At 38.3% G+C, this 19,954-nt stretch overlaps 1 protein-coding gene across 9 annotated transcripts in view; it reads right to left on the reverse strand.

Annotated features, from left to right (window-relative positions):
- Positions 1-19,954, reverse strand: part of INPP4B (inositol polyphosphate-4-phosphatase type II B) — a 561,675-nt gene that overhangs the window by 157,592 nt on the left and 384,129 nt on the right. For all 9 annotated transcript variants that reach the window (XM_084884243.1, XM_084884241.1, XM_084884245.1 and 6 more), the window contains 2 exons: positions 9,113-9,224; positions 4,400-4,472 (listed from right to left, as the gene is read on the reverse strand). In XM_084884243.1, coding sequence (XP_084740369.1) covers positions 4,400-4,472; positions 9,113-9,224 — 185 coding nt within the window. The remainder of the gene's footprint in view (positions 1-4,399; positions 4,473-9,112; positions 9,225-19,954) is intronic.

Here is a 19,954-nt window from a genome sequence, read left to right on the forward strand (position 1 = left end):
CCTGCCCAGGATGCCCAGCCCAGTGAGGGTGGCCCAGGCCTGCCTGGCTCAGGCACTGCTGCTGCCACCTCAATGCAGGAGCTCCTCCATCCAGAAGGCCTCAGACCATTCACCACTCCATCCCATACCTGTGATGCCTCCCTGCCAATGGCCCACGCCGGGGACCATCGCCCTCCTCCCACATCTGTGCTTGTGCATGGCTCCCAACCCACCCCGACAGGCGCACCTGCTCCCCACCTGCTCTGCACTCCCCGTGGTCGCCAGCCCCTCCCACGTGCAGCCCTGCATCTCCTTCCCTTTTCCATTCCTGCATCTTTTTCTTGTTTCCTTTCTATATTTATGTTTCTCCTCTAAGCCTGCCTGTATGCAGGCCTGCCTTCCTCTCCCTCTCCTTTCTTATCCCCTCCTATCATATCCTATCCTACCCCAGGCCTTTCAACTGCCTGAGCAGAGGGCGGGAATGCAGCCTGCTGATCTGATAGTGATGTGATGCTGTAACGGGTAATTTGTATATTTCTCTATTATTAGTATAGATGCCAGATTGTTTTTTTTTGTTTGTTTGTTTGTTTGTTTGTTTGTTTTTTGTGTGTGTGTGGTGTGGGAGGGGATGAGAAGAGCTAAACCAAAGAACTTATATACTTACTAGAGGCCCAGTGCATGGATTTGTGCACTGGTGGGGTCCCTGAGCCTGGCCTGTGCCCTCTCACAATCCAGGACCCCTCAGGGGATGTATTAGTGCTTGAAGTGGCAAGCGGCCAGGGAGGAGCAGGAGCCCAGGCCTGGCACCACACCGCTCCTGCTCAGCCCAGCCCCACTGCACCTTCCACAGGCTCACACTCAGTCAGTCCCAATCGGAAGAGGCTCAGCCACCACAGCAGCGCTCGCCAGCCATGAGCCTGGCATCTGGTACCCATCAGTCAGCTAAGCAGTGCTGTGGGAGTGCACTGACCACCAAGGGGCAGCTTCTCTGATGAGTGTCTGCCCCCTGGTGGTCAGTGTGCCTCAACCAGTAGACCAGTTGCTTAGGCTTTTATATATATAGATATGCATAGCCCATGGACAAAGACAATAGGATGGTAAAGGCCTGGAGGGGGATGGAGGTGGGGGAAGGGGCTGAGTGGAAGAGGATGAGAGGATGGGAGACATCTATAATACTGTTAACAATAAATATATATATATTTTTTAAAAACACAAAAAATCTAGCTTGTATACAGTTGACTGTCATTTAGTCTTATCTCTGCTTAATAAAAGAAGGCTAAGAGAAAATGTGTGTGGCAAACTTCCTTGGTTCTGAGTGCTCCTCTAGGTTTACTAGACTAAGGAGATTGAAAAGTGTCATGGAACTAAGTGGAGCATCACCACCAAAACTGTCACTTCCATGAAAAGAGAAAAGCAGTAATCAATCATCTCTCACCCCGTGAAGGAAGTACATTTGAATTGCAGAATGCAGCTGCTCCCATCAATTCCATGGCAGCTGTCTTTATTATATTGCAATTTACACATTAGGAATAGTACCCTCATAATTTGGAAGAGTTACTGCAATTCCAAGACTCATGCCTTACAGATTTTACTGCCCAAGTGCTAGGAGGGGCTGATTTATTTTTCACTGCGTTCCCTCTGCCTCTGCTTCCTCAGATAATATATTCCCTTACTTAAGACATTTTTCTCTTTCTCTTTGAAATTTATATTAAATCAATCAGTATTTCAAAATGGCATTTCTTTTTGTGTGCATAAAAAATTACAAGGTTTGCATAAGTCATTTAAAAATCATCGTGTAGTGTACATGATTTTGGTGTACAGATTCATTCAAATTGTATTGAAAATGAACTTAACATCTCCCATACTCAGTTTTGTTTCTCAAAATTGACTTTTAGTAAATTAAATAGATTATCTGGATATATTACAATAAAGGACTAACGGTTTATTTAGCATTCAAGTAGAAAAATAAATGTGAGGAGGACCCTTTGAGAATGCATTAGATATTTTAACCACATGGATAATGTATCAAGTACTTTTATGGTTCAGGGCTGATCTAACTGTTGGGTAGACCATTCACTTTTTAATGACTATCTCTCTACTATTGAATCCTAAGTAAAATAAAAACATTTTTAAAGAATGTCATTTGGTTATAAGTTGAGGAGCAGCTGCTCTTCTTTGGTATAATCCCTCATTCTACATAAGTGTAGTTAATGTTTTGTTGTTATTGTTAAATTTTATTTTGAGTTCTCTGTACATATAAACAAAGTCAAATGGTTGCATTCTCTTTTTCCATTCCCATTCTCTATTTTTAGTGTCTTCCTTCAGGGAGCAACTGTTAACAGTTTGGGGTTATGTACTAGTGAGCCTTTGAAGTACAGTATCATTCATTTAGCTGATTATAATGCTATGTATGTCTTTGTTTAAATGTACATTAAGGCAGGGCTATAAAAACATTAAAGCTTATTCTGTTGTTATGCCAACATATTAATTAGTGGGGTTTTTTTGTTTGTTTTTTTTTTAGTAATAGCATAGCCTAGTAATTATGAGCAAAGGCCTTGGGATTGAAACTGGATTTAAATTCTGAACCTGCTATTTACTAAGCAGGTGAACTTGACCAATTGCCTTATCTGTCACATGGGGATAATGATAGTACCTACTTCATAGCACACATCGGACATCAGAAAACAAGGTGAGAGCCGAAGCTGGTTTGGCTCAGTGGTAGAGCGTCGGTCTGCGGACTGAAAGGTCCCAGGTTCGATTCCAGTCAAGGCCATGTACATTGGTTGTGGGCACATCCCTGGTAGGGGGTGTGCAAGAGGCAGCTGGTCGATGTTTCTCTCTCATCGACATTTCTAGCTCTCTATCTCTCTCTCTCTTCCTCTCTGTAAAAAATCATTAAAATATATATATTTTTTTTTAAAAAAAAAAAGGAAAACAAGGTGAGAGAGGCATACAAAGCATTGAGCACAGAGCCTGTCATTGCAATAGTCATTATTTACTATTTTAGTGGTATCATAATTTCTATTATTCAAATATTAGTTTCATAATTTACATATACATTTTATCACACACTTTTAACTGTACTATATATCTCAGTTTTATTCACAAGATCATAATTTAGCACGTTGTTTAGTGCCTTGCTAAAATTCAAATATATTACTACTAGATGCCTGGCACATGGAATTCTTGCATGGGTAAGGTCCCTAGGCCTGGCCTGCAATCAGGGCCATCTTCCCTGGCTTCTGGCAGTCGGCCCCGCCCCCTGCCACCACCTACACCCGGTTCCCCATTCACCATCAGGTGATCAGAGCCTGCCTGCTGGGGGAAGGGACTGAGAGGTTGGCCAGCAGGCCCCAATCGGACATTGAGGGCCTGTGGGCTAGAGCAGCTCCTATGTTGAGCGTCTTCCCTCTGGTGGTCAGTGCGCAACATAGTGACCAGTAGTTCGGCCAGTTCATTCGACTTATATATTACTCTTTCATTATATAGGACTAGATTCCCAGTGCACAAAATTCGTGCACTGAGGGGATGTCCCTCAGCCCAGCCTGTACCCTCTCCAATCTGGGATCTCTCAGGGGACATCCCTCTCATAATCTGGGACTGTTGGCTTCCAACCGCTTGACTGCCTGCCAGTCTGATCATCCCTAATCACTCCCTTGCCAGCCAGATCTATGCCTAACTGCTCCTCTGCTAGCCCAATTGCCCCCAACTGCCCTCCCCTGCTGATCAGATTGCCTCTAACTGTCCACCCCTGCTGGCCTGGTCACTCCCAACTGCCCTCCCCTGCTGGCCTGGTCACTCCTAATTGCCCTCCCCTGCAGGCCTGGTCCCACACAACTGCCCTCACCTGCTGGCCTGATCATCCACAACTACCCTTCCTGATGGCCATCTTGTGGTGGCCATCTTTGACCATATGGGGGCAGCCATCTTGTGCGATGGTGTAAGGGTCAATTTGCATATTACCTCTTTATTATATAGGATAAGTAAAACAGTACATACATTGACACCCAAGAATGTGTAGATATGTGTATGAATTTTTCTTACCAGGTCCATATATCTACTGTTTTAGCAACTTCATTTGAGTTCTATAATTAGAAAGTCAAACTAAATAAGAACTTCACATTTCTAATATTTACTTTATTTTCCAGTGTGTCTTGTTTCAGGGAACATAAAATTGAACATTTAATAAGAATTTGTCATTTAGCCAAAGTATTTATGCATCATTCTTGTGGAATTGTCAAGTCCTCCTCCCCCCCTCTCCCTCCCCAATCTGCTGGCTGCTCACAATTACTGATTCAATGACTAAGTTTTCACAAACAATTCTATGAGAATGCTGCCCAGACTCAGCATTGACTCCACAGGAAATTAAAAGGTATGCTAATATGAAACTAATGCACATTTCCATAACGAAGGTACATACCTGCATTCAGAAAAGGTAAATTGTCTTTTCCACTCAAATTCTCTGGTGCTGAACATTCACATACAAGTGCACACTAGGAAAGAATACAAGAAAAAGGAAAAGAAAACAGTTGAAAGTAATCAAAATAAGAAAATTATTTTGTTTGCAGAACAAGAGACTGTGCGCATAGTTTTAAAAAATTCTGAACAATATATTTTGTAACACTATTTTCAGCATTATCTCTATTATGAAGCTTGCTTAACTTGTGATTATTTATGTATAATATGATTGTATTAGATGGTCACAGAGTACATTTTGGTTCTAGTTAATGACCACTAAGGAAAGAAAGTAAAAGCTGGGAAAGGACTGTCCACGAATGTTTCTAGTACAGCAAATTAGATTTGACAAGCTGAAGGATTTTGTTTTTCTGACAGCTGGAATGATTTTGAATCAATAAACAGCAAATTATTTTCTAGAATTTTAAGTAAAGGCAACCTTAAATAAAAAATATATATGTTGTAGCATTTAATTACATAGAGGAAAAGGAGAGTTTTGTCTCCAAAAAATAGTGCAAACACCTGCTCATACAGTATGAAGACACTATACAAATGAGCTAATCCAGAGATGGGCAAGGCCATGAGCAAGGTGCAAAGCCTACACTTGTCTCCACAGAAGAGAAGAGGCCCGGAGGAGCACACTGCCATGTGCCTGGTGAGCAAACCTTCCGTGAGAGACAGTATCCCAGACAATCTATTAGTAAGCGTGGGACTGTCCTTCAGCTTCCCATGAAACTGTAACTTGTAACGGAGGAAGCAAAACTCTTCTGACCCCAGAGACCTGTTTTCACACAAACACCAGGATTTGTTTCTTCAAATGAATTTTCTTCTATTTCTAGCCAAAAAAAAAAGGGGGGGCGGGGGCAGGGGAAGGAAAACAATAAATTTCCAGAGCAAATATTTCAAACTGAACAAATAAATGCAGATAAAAAGAAAACAAACAAAAACCCAGCAATTTCTTCTGGTGATGAGTTCTGTGGGAAACAGCCACCCTTCTGGAGTGCTTGGCATTCCTCAGAAGGTTCCACAGACTCAGATCACTCTCCCCAGAAGAGGGTGTCAGAATTGCTTGGGCTATTTCCTAACTGTCCAGTCTATCTCCCTCCATGCTTCCTTCCCCAGGCACTGCCCCCAAAGAGAATCACAACCACTGATTCGCCAGTAATGATGGAATATATATATATATATATATATATATATATATATATATATATCTATCTCTCTCTCTCTCTCTCTCTCTCTCTCTATATATATATATATATATATATATATAGAGAGAGAGAGAGAGAGAGAGAGATGATATAGATGACATACAGCTGTATATATATATATATATATATATATATATATATATATAGATATAGACATAGACACAGATATAGAGATAGAGATATATTGATATAGATCTATCTATCTATATATAATATATAAATTCATGAATATATATATACACACACACACACACAACGTTCATGAATTTTGAGATATAGGACTTTAAGTCAGGTCACTGGAAGGCTTTGGATTCATACTTTCAGGGAGTTAAGGAGCCAGGAGGAATGTCACGTTCTGTGTTACATAGTCTGCTGAGAATAGACTATGGCGGGGGTCAGTGCTGGGATGAGGAAGGAAGGAACCAGGGGGACATATAAGAGACTCCTGTAAAAATGTAGGTGACAGGGAAATGTTGGTAACAGAGAAAGGGTCATGAGTTCTTGGATTCTGGATTTACTCAGAAGTCAAATCAACAGGATTTACTGACATATTGACTGTGAATATGAGACAAAGAAAGGAGTAAAAAATGACTTCAATTTTTTAAAAAAAGTTTGAATACCTAATGCAATATTTCACCTACTATATTGGCTTTGTAAAAGGACAGTGTTAGTAATTCTTTTGAGAATTTTTTTCTACTGCTATGTGATATTAACACCTTGTCTTCTAGTTCTATGTATACATACAGTATATCAAGTAAAAGCTTGAACCAGGGTAATATGGTGAATGACCATCTGCTCTATCTTCCCTGAATGAGAAACATACATATAATAATAAAAATATAATTTGAGGAAACAAGTAAGTAAATGTATGTGAGAGGAGAAAGTTTGTATTTTTTTAATTTATATTTTACTTCATGCTCTGAAAGCTATGTAAACTTCAAAATTAAAATGCTGTATTTTATATCAGAGGTATTATTATGAACTGAACTGTGTTCCTTGAAATTCATATGTTGAAGCCCAAACACCCAATGTAGTCATATTTGGAGACAGAACCTTTATGGAGGCATTTAAGGTTAAAAGAGGTCATAGGGATGGGGCCCTAGTCTGATGGGGCTGGTGTCCTGAAAGAAGAGGCAGACACCAGAGCTCACCTTCCTGTCTGTGCACCTGCACCAAGGAAAGACCAGGTGAGAACACAGCAAGAAGCCTGCCGGCCAGGAAGGGAGGTATTGCTAAGAAATGAATTATCAGGCATTTTAATTTGGAACTTTTTAGTTCTGAGAACTGTGAGATAATGTCTGTGTAAGCTACCCAGTCTATGATATTTTATTATATCAGCTGAGCTGATTAATATGGGTATTCATGTTTTATCTGCTTCAGTATACATGAGAGATGATGTGTCATGTACCCACATGACGACCGGTCTAAGTGTAGTTTCATTTCTTTCTCCGCCAAAAATGCAAACCAGAGAAAGGGATATTATTTTCAGGATATCCTTTCTTTCAGTGACTTTGTCCTTTCATATGTTTCAGTCATTCACTAACTTTGGGACTTAAATCCCCATCAGTAACAAACTGTGTTAATACACTTCACTGATTTTGAATATGTGAATCTGCAAAAGGGTGTTTGCGGTTGTATTTCTCACAAACACCCCAGATGATTCTGACCACGCTTTGAAATCACTGAGATAAAGTTATTTCCACACGACTCTCCTAAATGTCATGCAGAGTGGGCTTACTCCATGATCTCTGTTCAATCACCAATATTCCCCAGGACTGCCAACTGAGTTTATAGAAAATTTTATTTAAAAAAAAAAAAGGTCAAGGTTTACTGAGAACCAGACAGGACGAAGGTACTGCCTGCCGACAAAGCTCGCTGTGTTTACCATTTCTGTCACCTGTGACTCGTACACGGTTTGTGCTGACACTGCTACCTCCTATTTCCAGAACAGCTCAGTAAGGTATCTTTTTAAGTTCACATGACTAAGTCAGAAACATAAAGCAGGACTTGGGTGGGGCATATTCCTGCGTATCGAGTTCTCCAGTTATGAAAAGATCATGATTCAATTTGCGCTACCTCAGAATAGAATAAAGAAATAAAGGGATAGATGAACTTGGAGAACAGAGAGGCAGCTAGTAATAGAGTCGGAGGCAGGGGAAGTAGCCTAACTTAGAAATGGGATGTGTGTCTGCTCCTAGTCTGGCTCATGGCCGCAGGTCCAGGCACCATCAGCTGCCTATTTCTGATCTCACACCCTGTTTATCCTCAAAATCTCCCTCCTTAATCTTGATACACATGGTGCTAAGTTCTTATATAGAACTCCAAAGGACACGAGGACCAAATGAATGAATTAAAACAAACCCTCAGAGGATCTGCTATGAAACTTCATCACAGCACTGACATTTGGAAGCCACCTGATTCAAACTCCAGGCCTCCTTGGAATATTTTCATGATCCAGAATATGCTCCAGGGGAGAGCAGGGGAACAGAGAGAAACAGACTTTGCCTATCCTGGGGCCAGAACTCTATATATTTGAAAACAAGTCTTATATTTTGTAAAGCTAATGGTTCATTAAGTATTATATAAACACCATCTTCCATGTAGATGTTTCCTTACCAACAAAATTTAAATGTTCCCAGATAAGAGTCACTAAGCTAAAAGTTAAGTCAGAATGAGCCTTGTCATTAAAAAAATGTTCATTTCTGAAAAGGCAGGGATTACAGTATGTATACAAGCTCATGTTCTTGAAAAGAACTATTAGCAGTTTTGAAGCCTGTTCCCTATGTCTCCATAAAATAGGCAATTGCATTCCTGAGACAGGAATTTGGGCTAATACTCAATATCAAGTTTTCATCTCCTGCAGAAGAGGGAGTAGAAAGTAAAAGTCCTGGCCACATCTTGAGAGGCACTGGAGCCTTTATCCTGGGCTCCAAGGAAGGCCCTTGGTCTCCCGCAGGCATCGCCCCTCCTCCAGAGCTGTCCCTCTGCTGTGTACAAGTCCCTGCTTCTCTCTCTGCAGTTTCATAAGGCACACTGTTATTAAATCTCCCTCCTTCACATAAGAATGAAATCTAAATTCAAGCTGCATCATTTTACAAAGAGGGTTTTGAGAGTAGGGAAATGGTTACTTGTGGTAATGGTCCTCCAAGAATTTCCTGGGCATCTCGTGAAGGATCAATTATGGCAGAATGTCACAGTGTCAACTGAGAAGAGGCAGCGTGGACACAGCGGGGGGCGGAGAAGAGGAAGAGGTTTCTGAGTGGCACCTGGATTTGCACAGTTCCATGCAAACAGCCTCAGCTTCAGAGGAAGAAACACACTTCTGGCGCACAAATTGCAGAGCTGATTTCTCATTTAGCTCTTGAAGAATGAGATTTCATACCCCACAGAGGTGTTGGTGATTCAGACATCTGGTGAAGATGATCATTTCTAATTTAATTTGTGCAACGAGCTGGCTGAGACCCTACCTTTTGTCCCTGCACATCTGCCGTGATGTGGTCGGCTTCCCCATCCTCAATCTCCCCCATCTTCACGACGCTGACTTCTATGGTGCCAACAACTTTGCCACCATCTGAAGTTCTGCAACCAAAAATAAATCACATGGAAAGGTAAGACTCTTCTCCCTTCTTAAATTGCAGTAATCCCCCCTTACCTGTGGTTTCTCTTGCTGTGGCTTCAGTTACCCTGCTATCAACTGTGATCCAAACACATCATATAGAAAAGTCCCAGAAATAAACAGTTTCTAAGTTTGAAAAATGCATGCTGTTCTGAGTAGCAAGATGAAATCTCGCAGAGTCCTGCTCCATCCTGCCCAGGATGTGGGTCATCCCTTTGTCCAGCCTCTCCATGCAGTGCACACCGTATAATAAGGTATTTTGAAAGAGAGAGACCGCATTCACGTAACTTTTACTACAATATATTGTTTTAATTGAATAACACTATCAGTGTTATTCATCTCTTACTGTGCCCACTTTATAAGTTAATCTTTATCATAGCTATGTATGTTCCAGTAGAGGAAAAAACAGGAGAACAGCATACATAGGGAGTGGTACTATCCACAGTTTCAGACATCCACAGGGGATCCTGAAATGCATCCCCCTGTGGATAAGGGAGGGCTATGCCCATACATGTCTGTTTCTGAAAACCACTAACATTGCTATCTACTTCAATGGTTTTAATTAAACAAATCTGCTTAAACCACAGCAACGCACGTTAATGTTGGTGTTGTTTTTAATTTCAAAAGAAAATGAGCCATGAATTTGCAAGGTTAAGTACATGGATTGTCAAAACTGACTCCACGAAGGTGAAAGCCCCTCCAGGCTGGCAGGAGTGGCCTCAGCATCACGGGTCAGGGCCTTGCTTGGCAGCCTCCACATCTCTGCAACAGCGTAAGCCACAGCCCCTCTAAACCAGCTACATAGGATGTTGTGTGCATCTATTACAGAAAACACAGCTGAAGAAAAGGAAAAAGACAACACACATCCCTGTCTTCCTCTATGACTGGGCCATTGTCTACAAAATTTGATTTTGTATCATTTTTCTCTCTAAGAGATCAGGTAAAGAATATTCTCTGCCAGCAAACATAAGAAAGTTAAGAAACATGCAGAGCAGAATTTAATCATAGAGATTGGTTAGTACAACTTTTTATTTTTTTCAGATAAAAATCCTGAGACTCGAAAAGATGGAAAGACTCGCCCAAGGTAACAAAGCGGCAAAAATGAAAACCCAGGTTTCCGTCTTTTCCAAATGTTGGTCACTGAACAACTAACTCTTCCCTATTTAGTGATGATGGTAATTTTATTATTAAGATTCTATCACCATTATTGTCTTAAACATGAACATTTTATGGTTGATAATAATAATGAAAGCTAAAAACAAAATGAACCACCACCATCTTTTAAGATTCTCTAATTTCTTTCTCTGGACAAGAAAATATACAGAATAAATGATGCTATCCTACCATGGAAAGACTGTCACAAATAATGGATATTTGTCCCTTTAGCCTTCTTGGAAAATAGGTAGCAAATTACCCCATAGCTATGATGTACTGATATAACTTCTAAGATTAACTAACAAATAGTAGTCACATGACAACTGGTTTTCTTTATATAGTCATGTTCTTTTCTGAAACTTATTTTTAACTTTAATTTGAATACCTATACTGTCTTTCAACCAATTCCTTCTACATGTCACTACATTATTGTTACAGGTGTCAGAGAAGAGGAAAGTTAGTAAAAGGAATTTACCAAATGCTAATAAAATAATGACTAAGTTAAGTAACAATTATATCACTAGATAATTAATTATGCTTTTGAGAAAACTGAAATAGAAAATTCTGTTGCACATATATAGCTGGTGTTATAATGTAATAAAATAAAGATTATGTACATAAACGGTTATTTACTTGTTAAATAGCATATTAAGATTTCATATTAAAATATAAAATTCTTCTTGGCATTTTTTGAAATCACTAAATCATAACATTGACTCAAGTATTTAAATTAATATATAAACTTAATTATTCATCACAAAAAAAGATGTGTATGTAGATGACAGTATAATCTTTTTAGTGAAAACCTATATTAGCTTCAATTCCGGAATGTTATAAATAATTCATTATGCCATTTTCCAGTTGAAAATGACATACAAACTTTCATAAGTTATGATATGACATAGCTCTGTACAAGTTTTCAGTACCTGATAGTAAAACAGTTTATTAACAAGAACCTTCATTGGCATTACCCATAATTATTTTTCTAAGAGATCTGTAGACTTTATCCCCCTATTTAATGATAATGATTGTTATCATTAATAACAATTAAACATACCTGTTTCTTCTTTGAGAATTGTTTAAAAATTTATGCATGAACAAATTGAGGTAGCTTAATACAAAACCTATATATAACATTCTAATTTTTTCCTTGAACTAAACCAAGGAATGCACATAATGATTTGAAACAGAAGGCAGATGTTTCCACAGCCTATCCCAGGACTGCATAATAAACCAATATATGCCATAATGGTTAAAAGTGTGAACTCAGAAATTTGAGCTATCTGCTAGCTGCATAACTGTGGGCAAGGGACTTAGCTATACAAAACTTTCTTTGTAAAATGGAGATGATGATAACTTTGTTATAAGGATTACATTGGCATTTTTGTAAAGAGCTCAGCACAATGCATTATACAAGCGTTTCTTCCTTTTCCCCCACCTCTTTATCCTAGTAGTAGAAGTAGTAGCAGCAACATAATTATAATTGCCATTAATGTATTATATGATATTTAATTTTATTCTCTCCAGAAATATTTTTATTAAAATTGGCATTAAATATTATAGAAAAAGATTATAGGATCTTATGGCATATATGAATTTCAACAGTGATTATGTACTCTCTAGAGACAGAAAGCCTTACTAATAAGATGATGCTCTAAAGCTTACATTCCTAACAGTGCGAAAAGCACAAGTGTATAAATTACAATGACAGCAAGCATTTCAAAGAGCCAAAGCAGATGACTGAGCAATGTCTGGTGGGAGTAAGCTTCTGAACCATATTTCTATCTGTTTCCTTTGAAATAGTATCCGGCTATTTTTTCAATAATTTTTATGCCTTTGGGTTTCCTACTTCTATTTATCTACTAAGACTTCCACTTATTCCCAGAGCAAACTTAAAGCAAGGGAATTGGTTAATCAATATTCCACCTCCCCCTCAACCATTTTGTTTAGAACACTCTACATATCCTAAAGGATGCCTCTTCATCTGATATTTGTGGGAGACAGAGTGGGAAATCCAGGATATAAACTATAGAATTGAAACCAATGAACTGGCATTTAAAATGCAGAACAGTTCATTATTCGTTCTGTATCAATTTACCACACCCAGGGTGTGGATATTCAACACTTCCCTCCAATCAGGAGAATCACAATTTAACTATCTATTCCTTTTCTCCAAAGGCTATTTCAAAGATCATTTAGTAGAAATTTATGAAAAATTTATATTCTTAAACTCTTAATTATGCTTTCAACCCATCAGGTTGGAGAAGCTAGTGATAATTGCTTAGCCATTATTCATCACAAAAATTCTGAGTTGTCTGGAATGGAAATTCATCATATCTGTATGAAAGACATATTGAAGAGAGTTCTGGATTTGGAAGCAAGTAACCCAAGCACTAGTTCCAGCTCAGCTGCTAACTAGCTGTGTGAGGAAAAACATATCACTTAAATAATCTGATTTTTAGTTTCCTTAAGGCAAAACAAAGAGTCAGTTACTTTATGTGCATACATCTGAGCCTAACCAGTGGTCAAGGACAATAGGGGGGTGGGGACATGAGTGAGGGGGATTGGAAAGGGGGGTTGAGGACAAATATGTGATACCTTAATCAATAAAGAAAATTAAAATAAATAAATAAATGAAAGGGTCAGTTTCTAATAGTTGTTCTATAATATCAGCAGGAATCACTAATCATGCACTAATCACTCCTGTGGTTCTATAATATTATTCTATCATAGGTATATAGGCCTTCATAGGCTGGTTCAACCTTGGGGAAAATCTGAGACACATTCTAACTTATCACGCTCACTTCCACCTTCCTGTCCAAACTTTCCTCAAAACAAAGTACATGATAAACCTGGGAAGAAATTCCAAACTCATAGCCCAATAAAAGAGTGACTTTTTCTTATTTTATCCAAGTATACATATACATTTTTTCTGACATTATGTTATTTTTACAAGGATACAAACTTGACTGAGCCAAGAAACACTTTTCGAAAAACGTATTTGGCAATAAAAACAGGCTGTAGTAAGACATAACTACCTCAATCTATGTGAAGGGGGGAACAACACTCTGCCATTTCAAAACAGCAGGTCATTACCACTAGTTAATGCAGAGAGCTGGAAGAGAAATAAAAGATGGGGTAGTCCATGGCTGCTAAAGTATTTCCATCACAACGCCAAGTTCCTATTTGTTTCAGCAGGTACACTTAAATATTCAATCATGCCAACAAGATGAAAGACAGCAAAGAGGAAAATTTCTTCAACACAAATCCATACTCTCCCTTCTCTCTTAGGTTTTCAGCATGCATAATACATTCGTGATTAAAGCTCTTTAAAAATCTGCCTTTAAAATAACTCCCCTAATGCTTCCTAATGACACATTCCATTTCCTATGCTGAAACATACAAACATTTTTACAAGACTGAAAAAAGGTGATGGAGACAGTCTTCTAACAAAGGACAATTTCATGACATTCTTCCTCTAAGCTTCTTTACCATCTACTATATCTTTCTTAGTAGAGCAAAAAGAAAAAAAACAAACCTACCACTGGAAATGTGAAACAGTAACATGTAAATAATTTCTCTACTATGGAAAATGCCACAGAGATACAAACCAAAAAGTGACTTTGTAAATATCCAAGGAAAACCCATCATTAGCACTGTCAGCCTGTGTGCATGTAAAGTAAGCCTGGTGCTATGCGCAGGACTATTCAGCTGTGAGATGTGCCTTGCATTTAAACCACCTAGACAAGTACCTGGGAAACGAAGGCCTCACCTGGACAGAAAAATAAACAAAGGCCATAAGTAAACAGAGTGAGTGAGTACTTCCTGATGATCTTTCTGGTGAATTTATTTACCTGGAAATGCTAGATTTACTTAGGGCTCACAAAAGTAAGAGTTCTATTTAGGTATGTATAACTAAACATACCTCTATCCTGGCTGAAATTCAAAATGCAAGAAGCCATATAATGCTTTCAAACTAGAACTCAAATAAAATGTTTTGGTAGTTTATTAGAACTTACACAGTAAGGTGTAGTCCTTATATATTTTTTTCTTTTTTCTTATTACAAGCTGGCCTTTAGAAATTCCATCCATTATTATGGGATTCAACTATCTCTTCTATAAGACTCTACAATTCTATATTCTCTACTCTGTCCTGATTTCCTGACTTAGAGCTCCAATTTCCTTTGTCCTAACATCATTATTTCACACTCTGTAAGCCTGAAATCTATCATTTCCTTTCTTTAAACTCAACTCACATAAACAGCCATAGCATTCTCCAAAGACCAAAAACCACAGACTATTCCAACTCTACTTTTGCTTTGTCCTATCTCTACTTCCAAGAACTCACCCCATCCTGTCCATAAAGTTTCTTCCGTGTGTTCCTCTCCAATGGCAAGATCCCAATTAGTTTCATTACCTCTGTTATGTTGCCCTTGGAGAACCTACCTCCCATCTGCCGGTATCTTTCTCTTCTATTCCATTCATGCCAGGTTTTCTTCTTAAAGCTTTGCTGTCACTATTTTAATTCCTTTCCTGTGTTCTTAGATATTGTTCAATGCTGATCTAGAGAGTCTGAAGTATATAGCCTATCTTCAAAGACCTTATATCAGGACTTGTCATGAGATATGAACATCTCAGTGTCTTTGGTTCAAGTTGGTTCATATCATCACACACCATTAAATAACAGATTGTGTTTTAGTGGAAAGTGCAGCAGCATTAACAAAGTTCTTAGTCATGGTGTTGGCTCTTTGCAGTGAAGAGCCATGTGACCATGAGCAGGCAACTCAGCCTCTATAAAATTTTCCAAATTATATATATGAAGATAATAAACATCCTACTTATCTCAGATTGATGTGACCAAAAATAAAATCTTAAATTTAAATCTAAAAATGCTTTAGGAGTTCTATAGTTACAGAGTGTGGGCCATGAAGCTTCAAGAGCACACGGGTAGGTTGACTGTTTTTCAGACTAATGGACTTATAGAGTTCTCTTTACTGCTAAATACTGCTAAGTTCCCCCTATAAAATTAGCTACAGCAAATCTTTCCCTCCTTGTGACTCTATTTGGAAACTTCTTGTTTCACTATGAAATGTGAAATACAAACCATCTCCTTGAATGTAAGAAATATATTGCTGCTTAACAAAAAAACCACAAATTCAGTAACTGAAAGCCACACCATTTGTTATCTCACGGTTCCTACAGATCAGATGTCTAGGCCAGGGTCTCACAGCCTAAAATTTATGTCAGCTAAGCTGCATTCTCATATGTTAGATCAAGAAAATAATCCTCTTTCCAGCTCTTTCAAATTTTGTTGGTAGAATTCATTTCCTATGGCTGAGATATGTCTCTTTATTCACCCTAGTTATTGCTGGGATGACACTCAGCCCCAGAGGGCACCCTCAAGTTCTTACCATGTGGCCTTCTCCATAGGAGCTCACTGGATGGCAGTTTGCTTTTTCAAGGTCAGCAGGAGAAGGTCTCTCTCTAGTCTGCTAAGAGGGTGTCAGTCTGATATCTCAGATACCCAATGAATAATATGTTTTATGGAGGGAGTGATCCACTGGGCAGATATGCTAAGAAAGAGGAGCATGGAGAATTTTCCATTGGATTCAACAATATGGAAGCCATTCCTTCCTGATCATGACAAAAGCTATTCAGGTGAAGTACTAGGGATGAAAGCCTGATGAGAATGGGTGCAAAAGATAATCATAGAAATCATAGTAGAGACAGCTCATAAAATGGTTCTTCTATAAAGAAGAGCAGATAAATGGAATATAGGTTAGAAGGCAATGTGAAAGATTTAATGATCTAGTACAGAGGAAATAATTATAATACAAAAGTAAAAGGGGATAATTTTTGGAGTAATGTCTTGGATAGGTGAGAAAAGATTCAATCTAAAATATGAGTAGAAGGGTTGACTTCAGACATGAAGCAGAGTTCATCAACAGTAACAGAAGGAAGGCAAAGTAGATGCTGATAAGTTGGTAAATAAAGCGTGAGAAATTGTCAAAATCCTCTTCTCAGTGAAACAGAAACCAGATAAATCCACTGAGAATGAGGAAGAGGGGAGATATTTTGGAGGTCCTTGGAACAAGGAGGTATGAAATAATGGTCAAAAAGGTTGGGAGGGCAAATAGACCAGGGGAATCAAGTAGGAAAATAGACTAGTAGTGAAAGCACCCAGGAAGTTAGGGGTCATGATCCCTAATGGAACCTAGAAGCATGGAAGTTGGGCTACCTTAGCCCACTTGAACAAAATGTTGGATTTAAGCAGCTTTTGTTGTTGTAGCTTTTATCTTCCATCCATCCATCCATCCATCCATCCATCCATCCATCCATCCATCTTCTGCTTCGAAAATATAGTAATAGAAGAGGGGCACAGCAGTTGAGAATGTTGCAAGAAAATTGTTTTGTTATTTCTCAGTAATAGACCATGTAACCTCAGCTATGAAAGAAGAATTCTGAATATGGGGGAGGAATCTGTGAAGAGTGAAGACATGATTTTAGATCAATGACTTGATGCAGTCAAGGAGCAACTAGGAAGATACTGGAAAGATCTGATGTGGAAATTAGAAAATAGAATACAGTAATTAAAATCAAGATTCTGTAGGGGTGGAATTAATGACAAAATCTAGAGAATGGCTATGGAGTGGGTTGTGAAGGAGGGCAGAGAAAATCCTGAAAGCCCAGTAAACTGAAAAGATCAGCTACATGGCTATGGAATCACAAGATGTGTAAGAGGAGCAGTGCTGAAGAGGACACAGTGAATTGCAAGTTAAAATCTTCATCAAATGGTGACATCTTTAGATCATTTCAGTAATGAGGAACCCAATGGTATATTGGAGGCTATGAGCCTCAATCCAGGAGTTTTTAGAGGATGCTCATCCTACACCAGGTAGCCACTTAGTAGAGCTGTCAGGGAGAGTGAACCAGCTCCCAGTTAAGTAAAGAATAATGATCTAGGAAAGTGAATGGGGCTCAGGGGGCATCTCAGGTATCAGAATAGAGTTGGGAAGCAGAGGCCACCAGGGACAGATTAAGAAGTGTACAAACAAGGAAAATGATGGGCGGCCATGTGGATGAAGGATATCTGCACGGGGACCTAAGAATGAGTAAAGGTTATTGACACAAGAAGGAAATTCAGTTTGGCTAGGCAACATATACAAGGACAGTCAGAGCAGCACTAATTTAAAAAACTATAAAACCTGAAATTTCCCATTCTCTGATTTTAACTTGTTTTATTACATCATATTGACACTGCATTACTAAATCCTCTGGTAATTATTTCAGAGGTCAAAATGTGACTGATTCACAGTTAAAGCAATGTAGGTAGAACAATAAAGGTTCCTACAGAAATTTTTGTTCAAAGGAAGAAAAACAATTAAAGCAAAGTTCAAGATATACTGTTGCATAGAAATTACATATCATTCTTATTCATGCTAAACAGATTCTGAAGGTCAACAGGAATAAGTCAAATGCCCTGTACTAATTTTTCAACATAAAGTGTATGAGAAAGCAATGCTTTTTATCCCAAAATATCCATTTTAAAGTATTATTTTTAATTTTTTTATTATAAGAGAGCATATAGGTTAATAATTTTTAAAAAATGTTTATCACATCTCTAAAATAATCCATGTGAGAAAAACATTGGGTTTGGGTATTCAGTAGGCTGAGGTTCTCAAAGAAAGTAGAAAGAGTAAAAATGAAGTTACAGGATTAAAATTTTCAATGCAACAGAGATTTCTCTATATCCATTTGTAAATTTTTGATAACTGAATTGAAGTTAGTATTCTCAATAAAAGTTTCACTAGCTTGAAACGACTCTGGATATAACTATTTTCTCCTTCATTCTAAGATAAACTCCTGAGAACTCAGTATCAAAATTGGATAAAATCTGAGAATGCTTGAGCAGAAAGTAATCTTAAGTATCATCCAGTTCATTTTGTAGAAAGTAATCTTAAGTATCATCCAATTCATTTTGTAGAAACTGAGGCCCTGAGAGGTTAAGTGAAAGGTTCAAAGCCACCTCACAATTCCTCACAGTGATGGAATTTGTCCAAGAACACTAGCAATCAGAAGGCTACATCTGATTTTTTAAAATTTATTCTGAAATCAAAATATTAAATGGTTATTTATCAATTTATTTTTAGCTTCTTGATTAATAAGTAGTAAGGTTACTCACAGCTTCTGTCCAAATGTGCTACAAATCAGGTTCTCATGATCTTCTTGGATTTGATCATTTGCTAGAACAGTTCACAGAACACCGAAAAGTACTTATTTCACCAGTTTATTATGTTATAAAGGATTTCATAAAGGGTATAACCAGATGAAAAGATACATAAGGTCCTGGGTGGAGGAGTTTCTGTGCTGTGGAGTTGAAATGTACCACCCTGCCACAACATGAATGTGTTCACCAACCCAGAAGCTATTTGAAATCAGTACTTTTGACATTTTTCTGGAGGGTGCTCACATAGGCGTGATTGATCATTCATTCAATTTCCAGCCCCTCTCCACTTCAGGGATGATAGGTGTGGAGCTGAAAGTCCTAAGCTTCTAATTATGTCTTGGTCTTTCTGGTGACCAGCCAGCACCCAGGAGTCCAACTGTCTCTTACTCAGAAGAAAGATATTATAAGATAGTTCAGAAAGCAGTTTCTTAAGAGCTTTGAAGTGGGCTGTTGGGAGCTGAACTAAACCAACAAAGTCAATGATTTTTTTTTTCCAGAATAGGACAATAAACATATTGACCAATATTGAAGAACAACAACAAAAAATTTACTTCCTGTGATCATATGTCTAGTTAATGCTAGAATTTGGACCACAATCCTAAGCAGTTCATATGATTTGGTTTTTAGTACTAGTTAATGCAATTGGCAATCTACATGGCCATCCTACAACCTGCACTTAAACTTCATGAATCAGCATTATACACTGATTATTAATATGCATGACTCAAACAGAAGGGGAAACTCTTGTCCAGAATGGGTAATCATGAGCACTTGTGAAATGTTACTTGTTCCATTCTCAGCCTCTCCTCTAGCTTAAGAGTTGCCCAGGATTCTGTTCTTCAGATTAGTTCCAGAAGAAAACTCTCCTGATACTTGGAAATTCATTAGCCTTCCTTTCTGACTCTATCTCTCTGTATCTGTAGGTGGAACGTTTGAAACACTTTCACTGAGGAATGGACCTATAGGTGTAAGAAAGGAAGAACCACCATCCAGAAAATATAGATATTCCTATTATTTATTCATTTTAGCTCTGAAATGCAACAAATATTGGACTGTCTCATTTTATGTCCATGACTAGCATTTTTGAACTCAAAGAATTTACAAAAACAATATTTGAGGGAAAGAAGTAATTTCATAACAAATATTATAAAACCAGTTACACATATTTTTATTCTTTTCCCCTCGCTGGAGCTCAATATATCTCTTATTATCTCAATGTATTTTTCAAATGAATGTGGCAGGAAAGATAATGTCACTCAAATAGTCCTTCAAGGACAGGAGGGGTTTGAGGAAAGCAGAGATGGCATGAAA

This window comes from Pipistrellus hanaki (assembly GCF_964339955.1).
Source record: "Pipistrellus hanaki genome assembly, chromosome: 5".
Classification (NCBI taxonomy): Eukaryota; Metazoa; Chordata; class Mammalia; order Chiroptera; family Vespertilionidae; genus Pipistrellus; species Pipistrellus hanaki.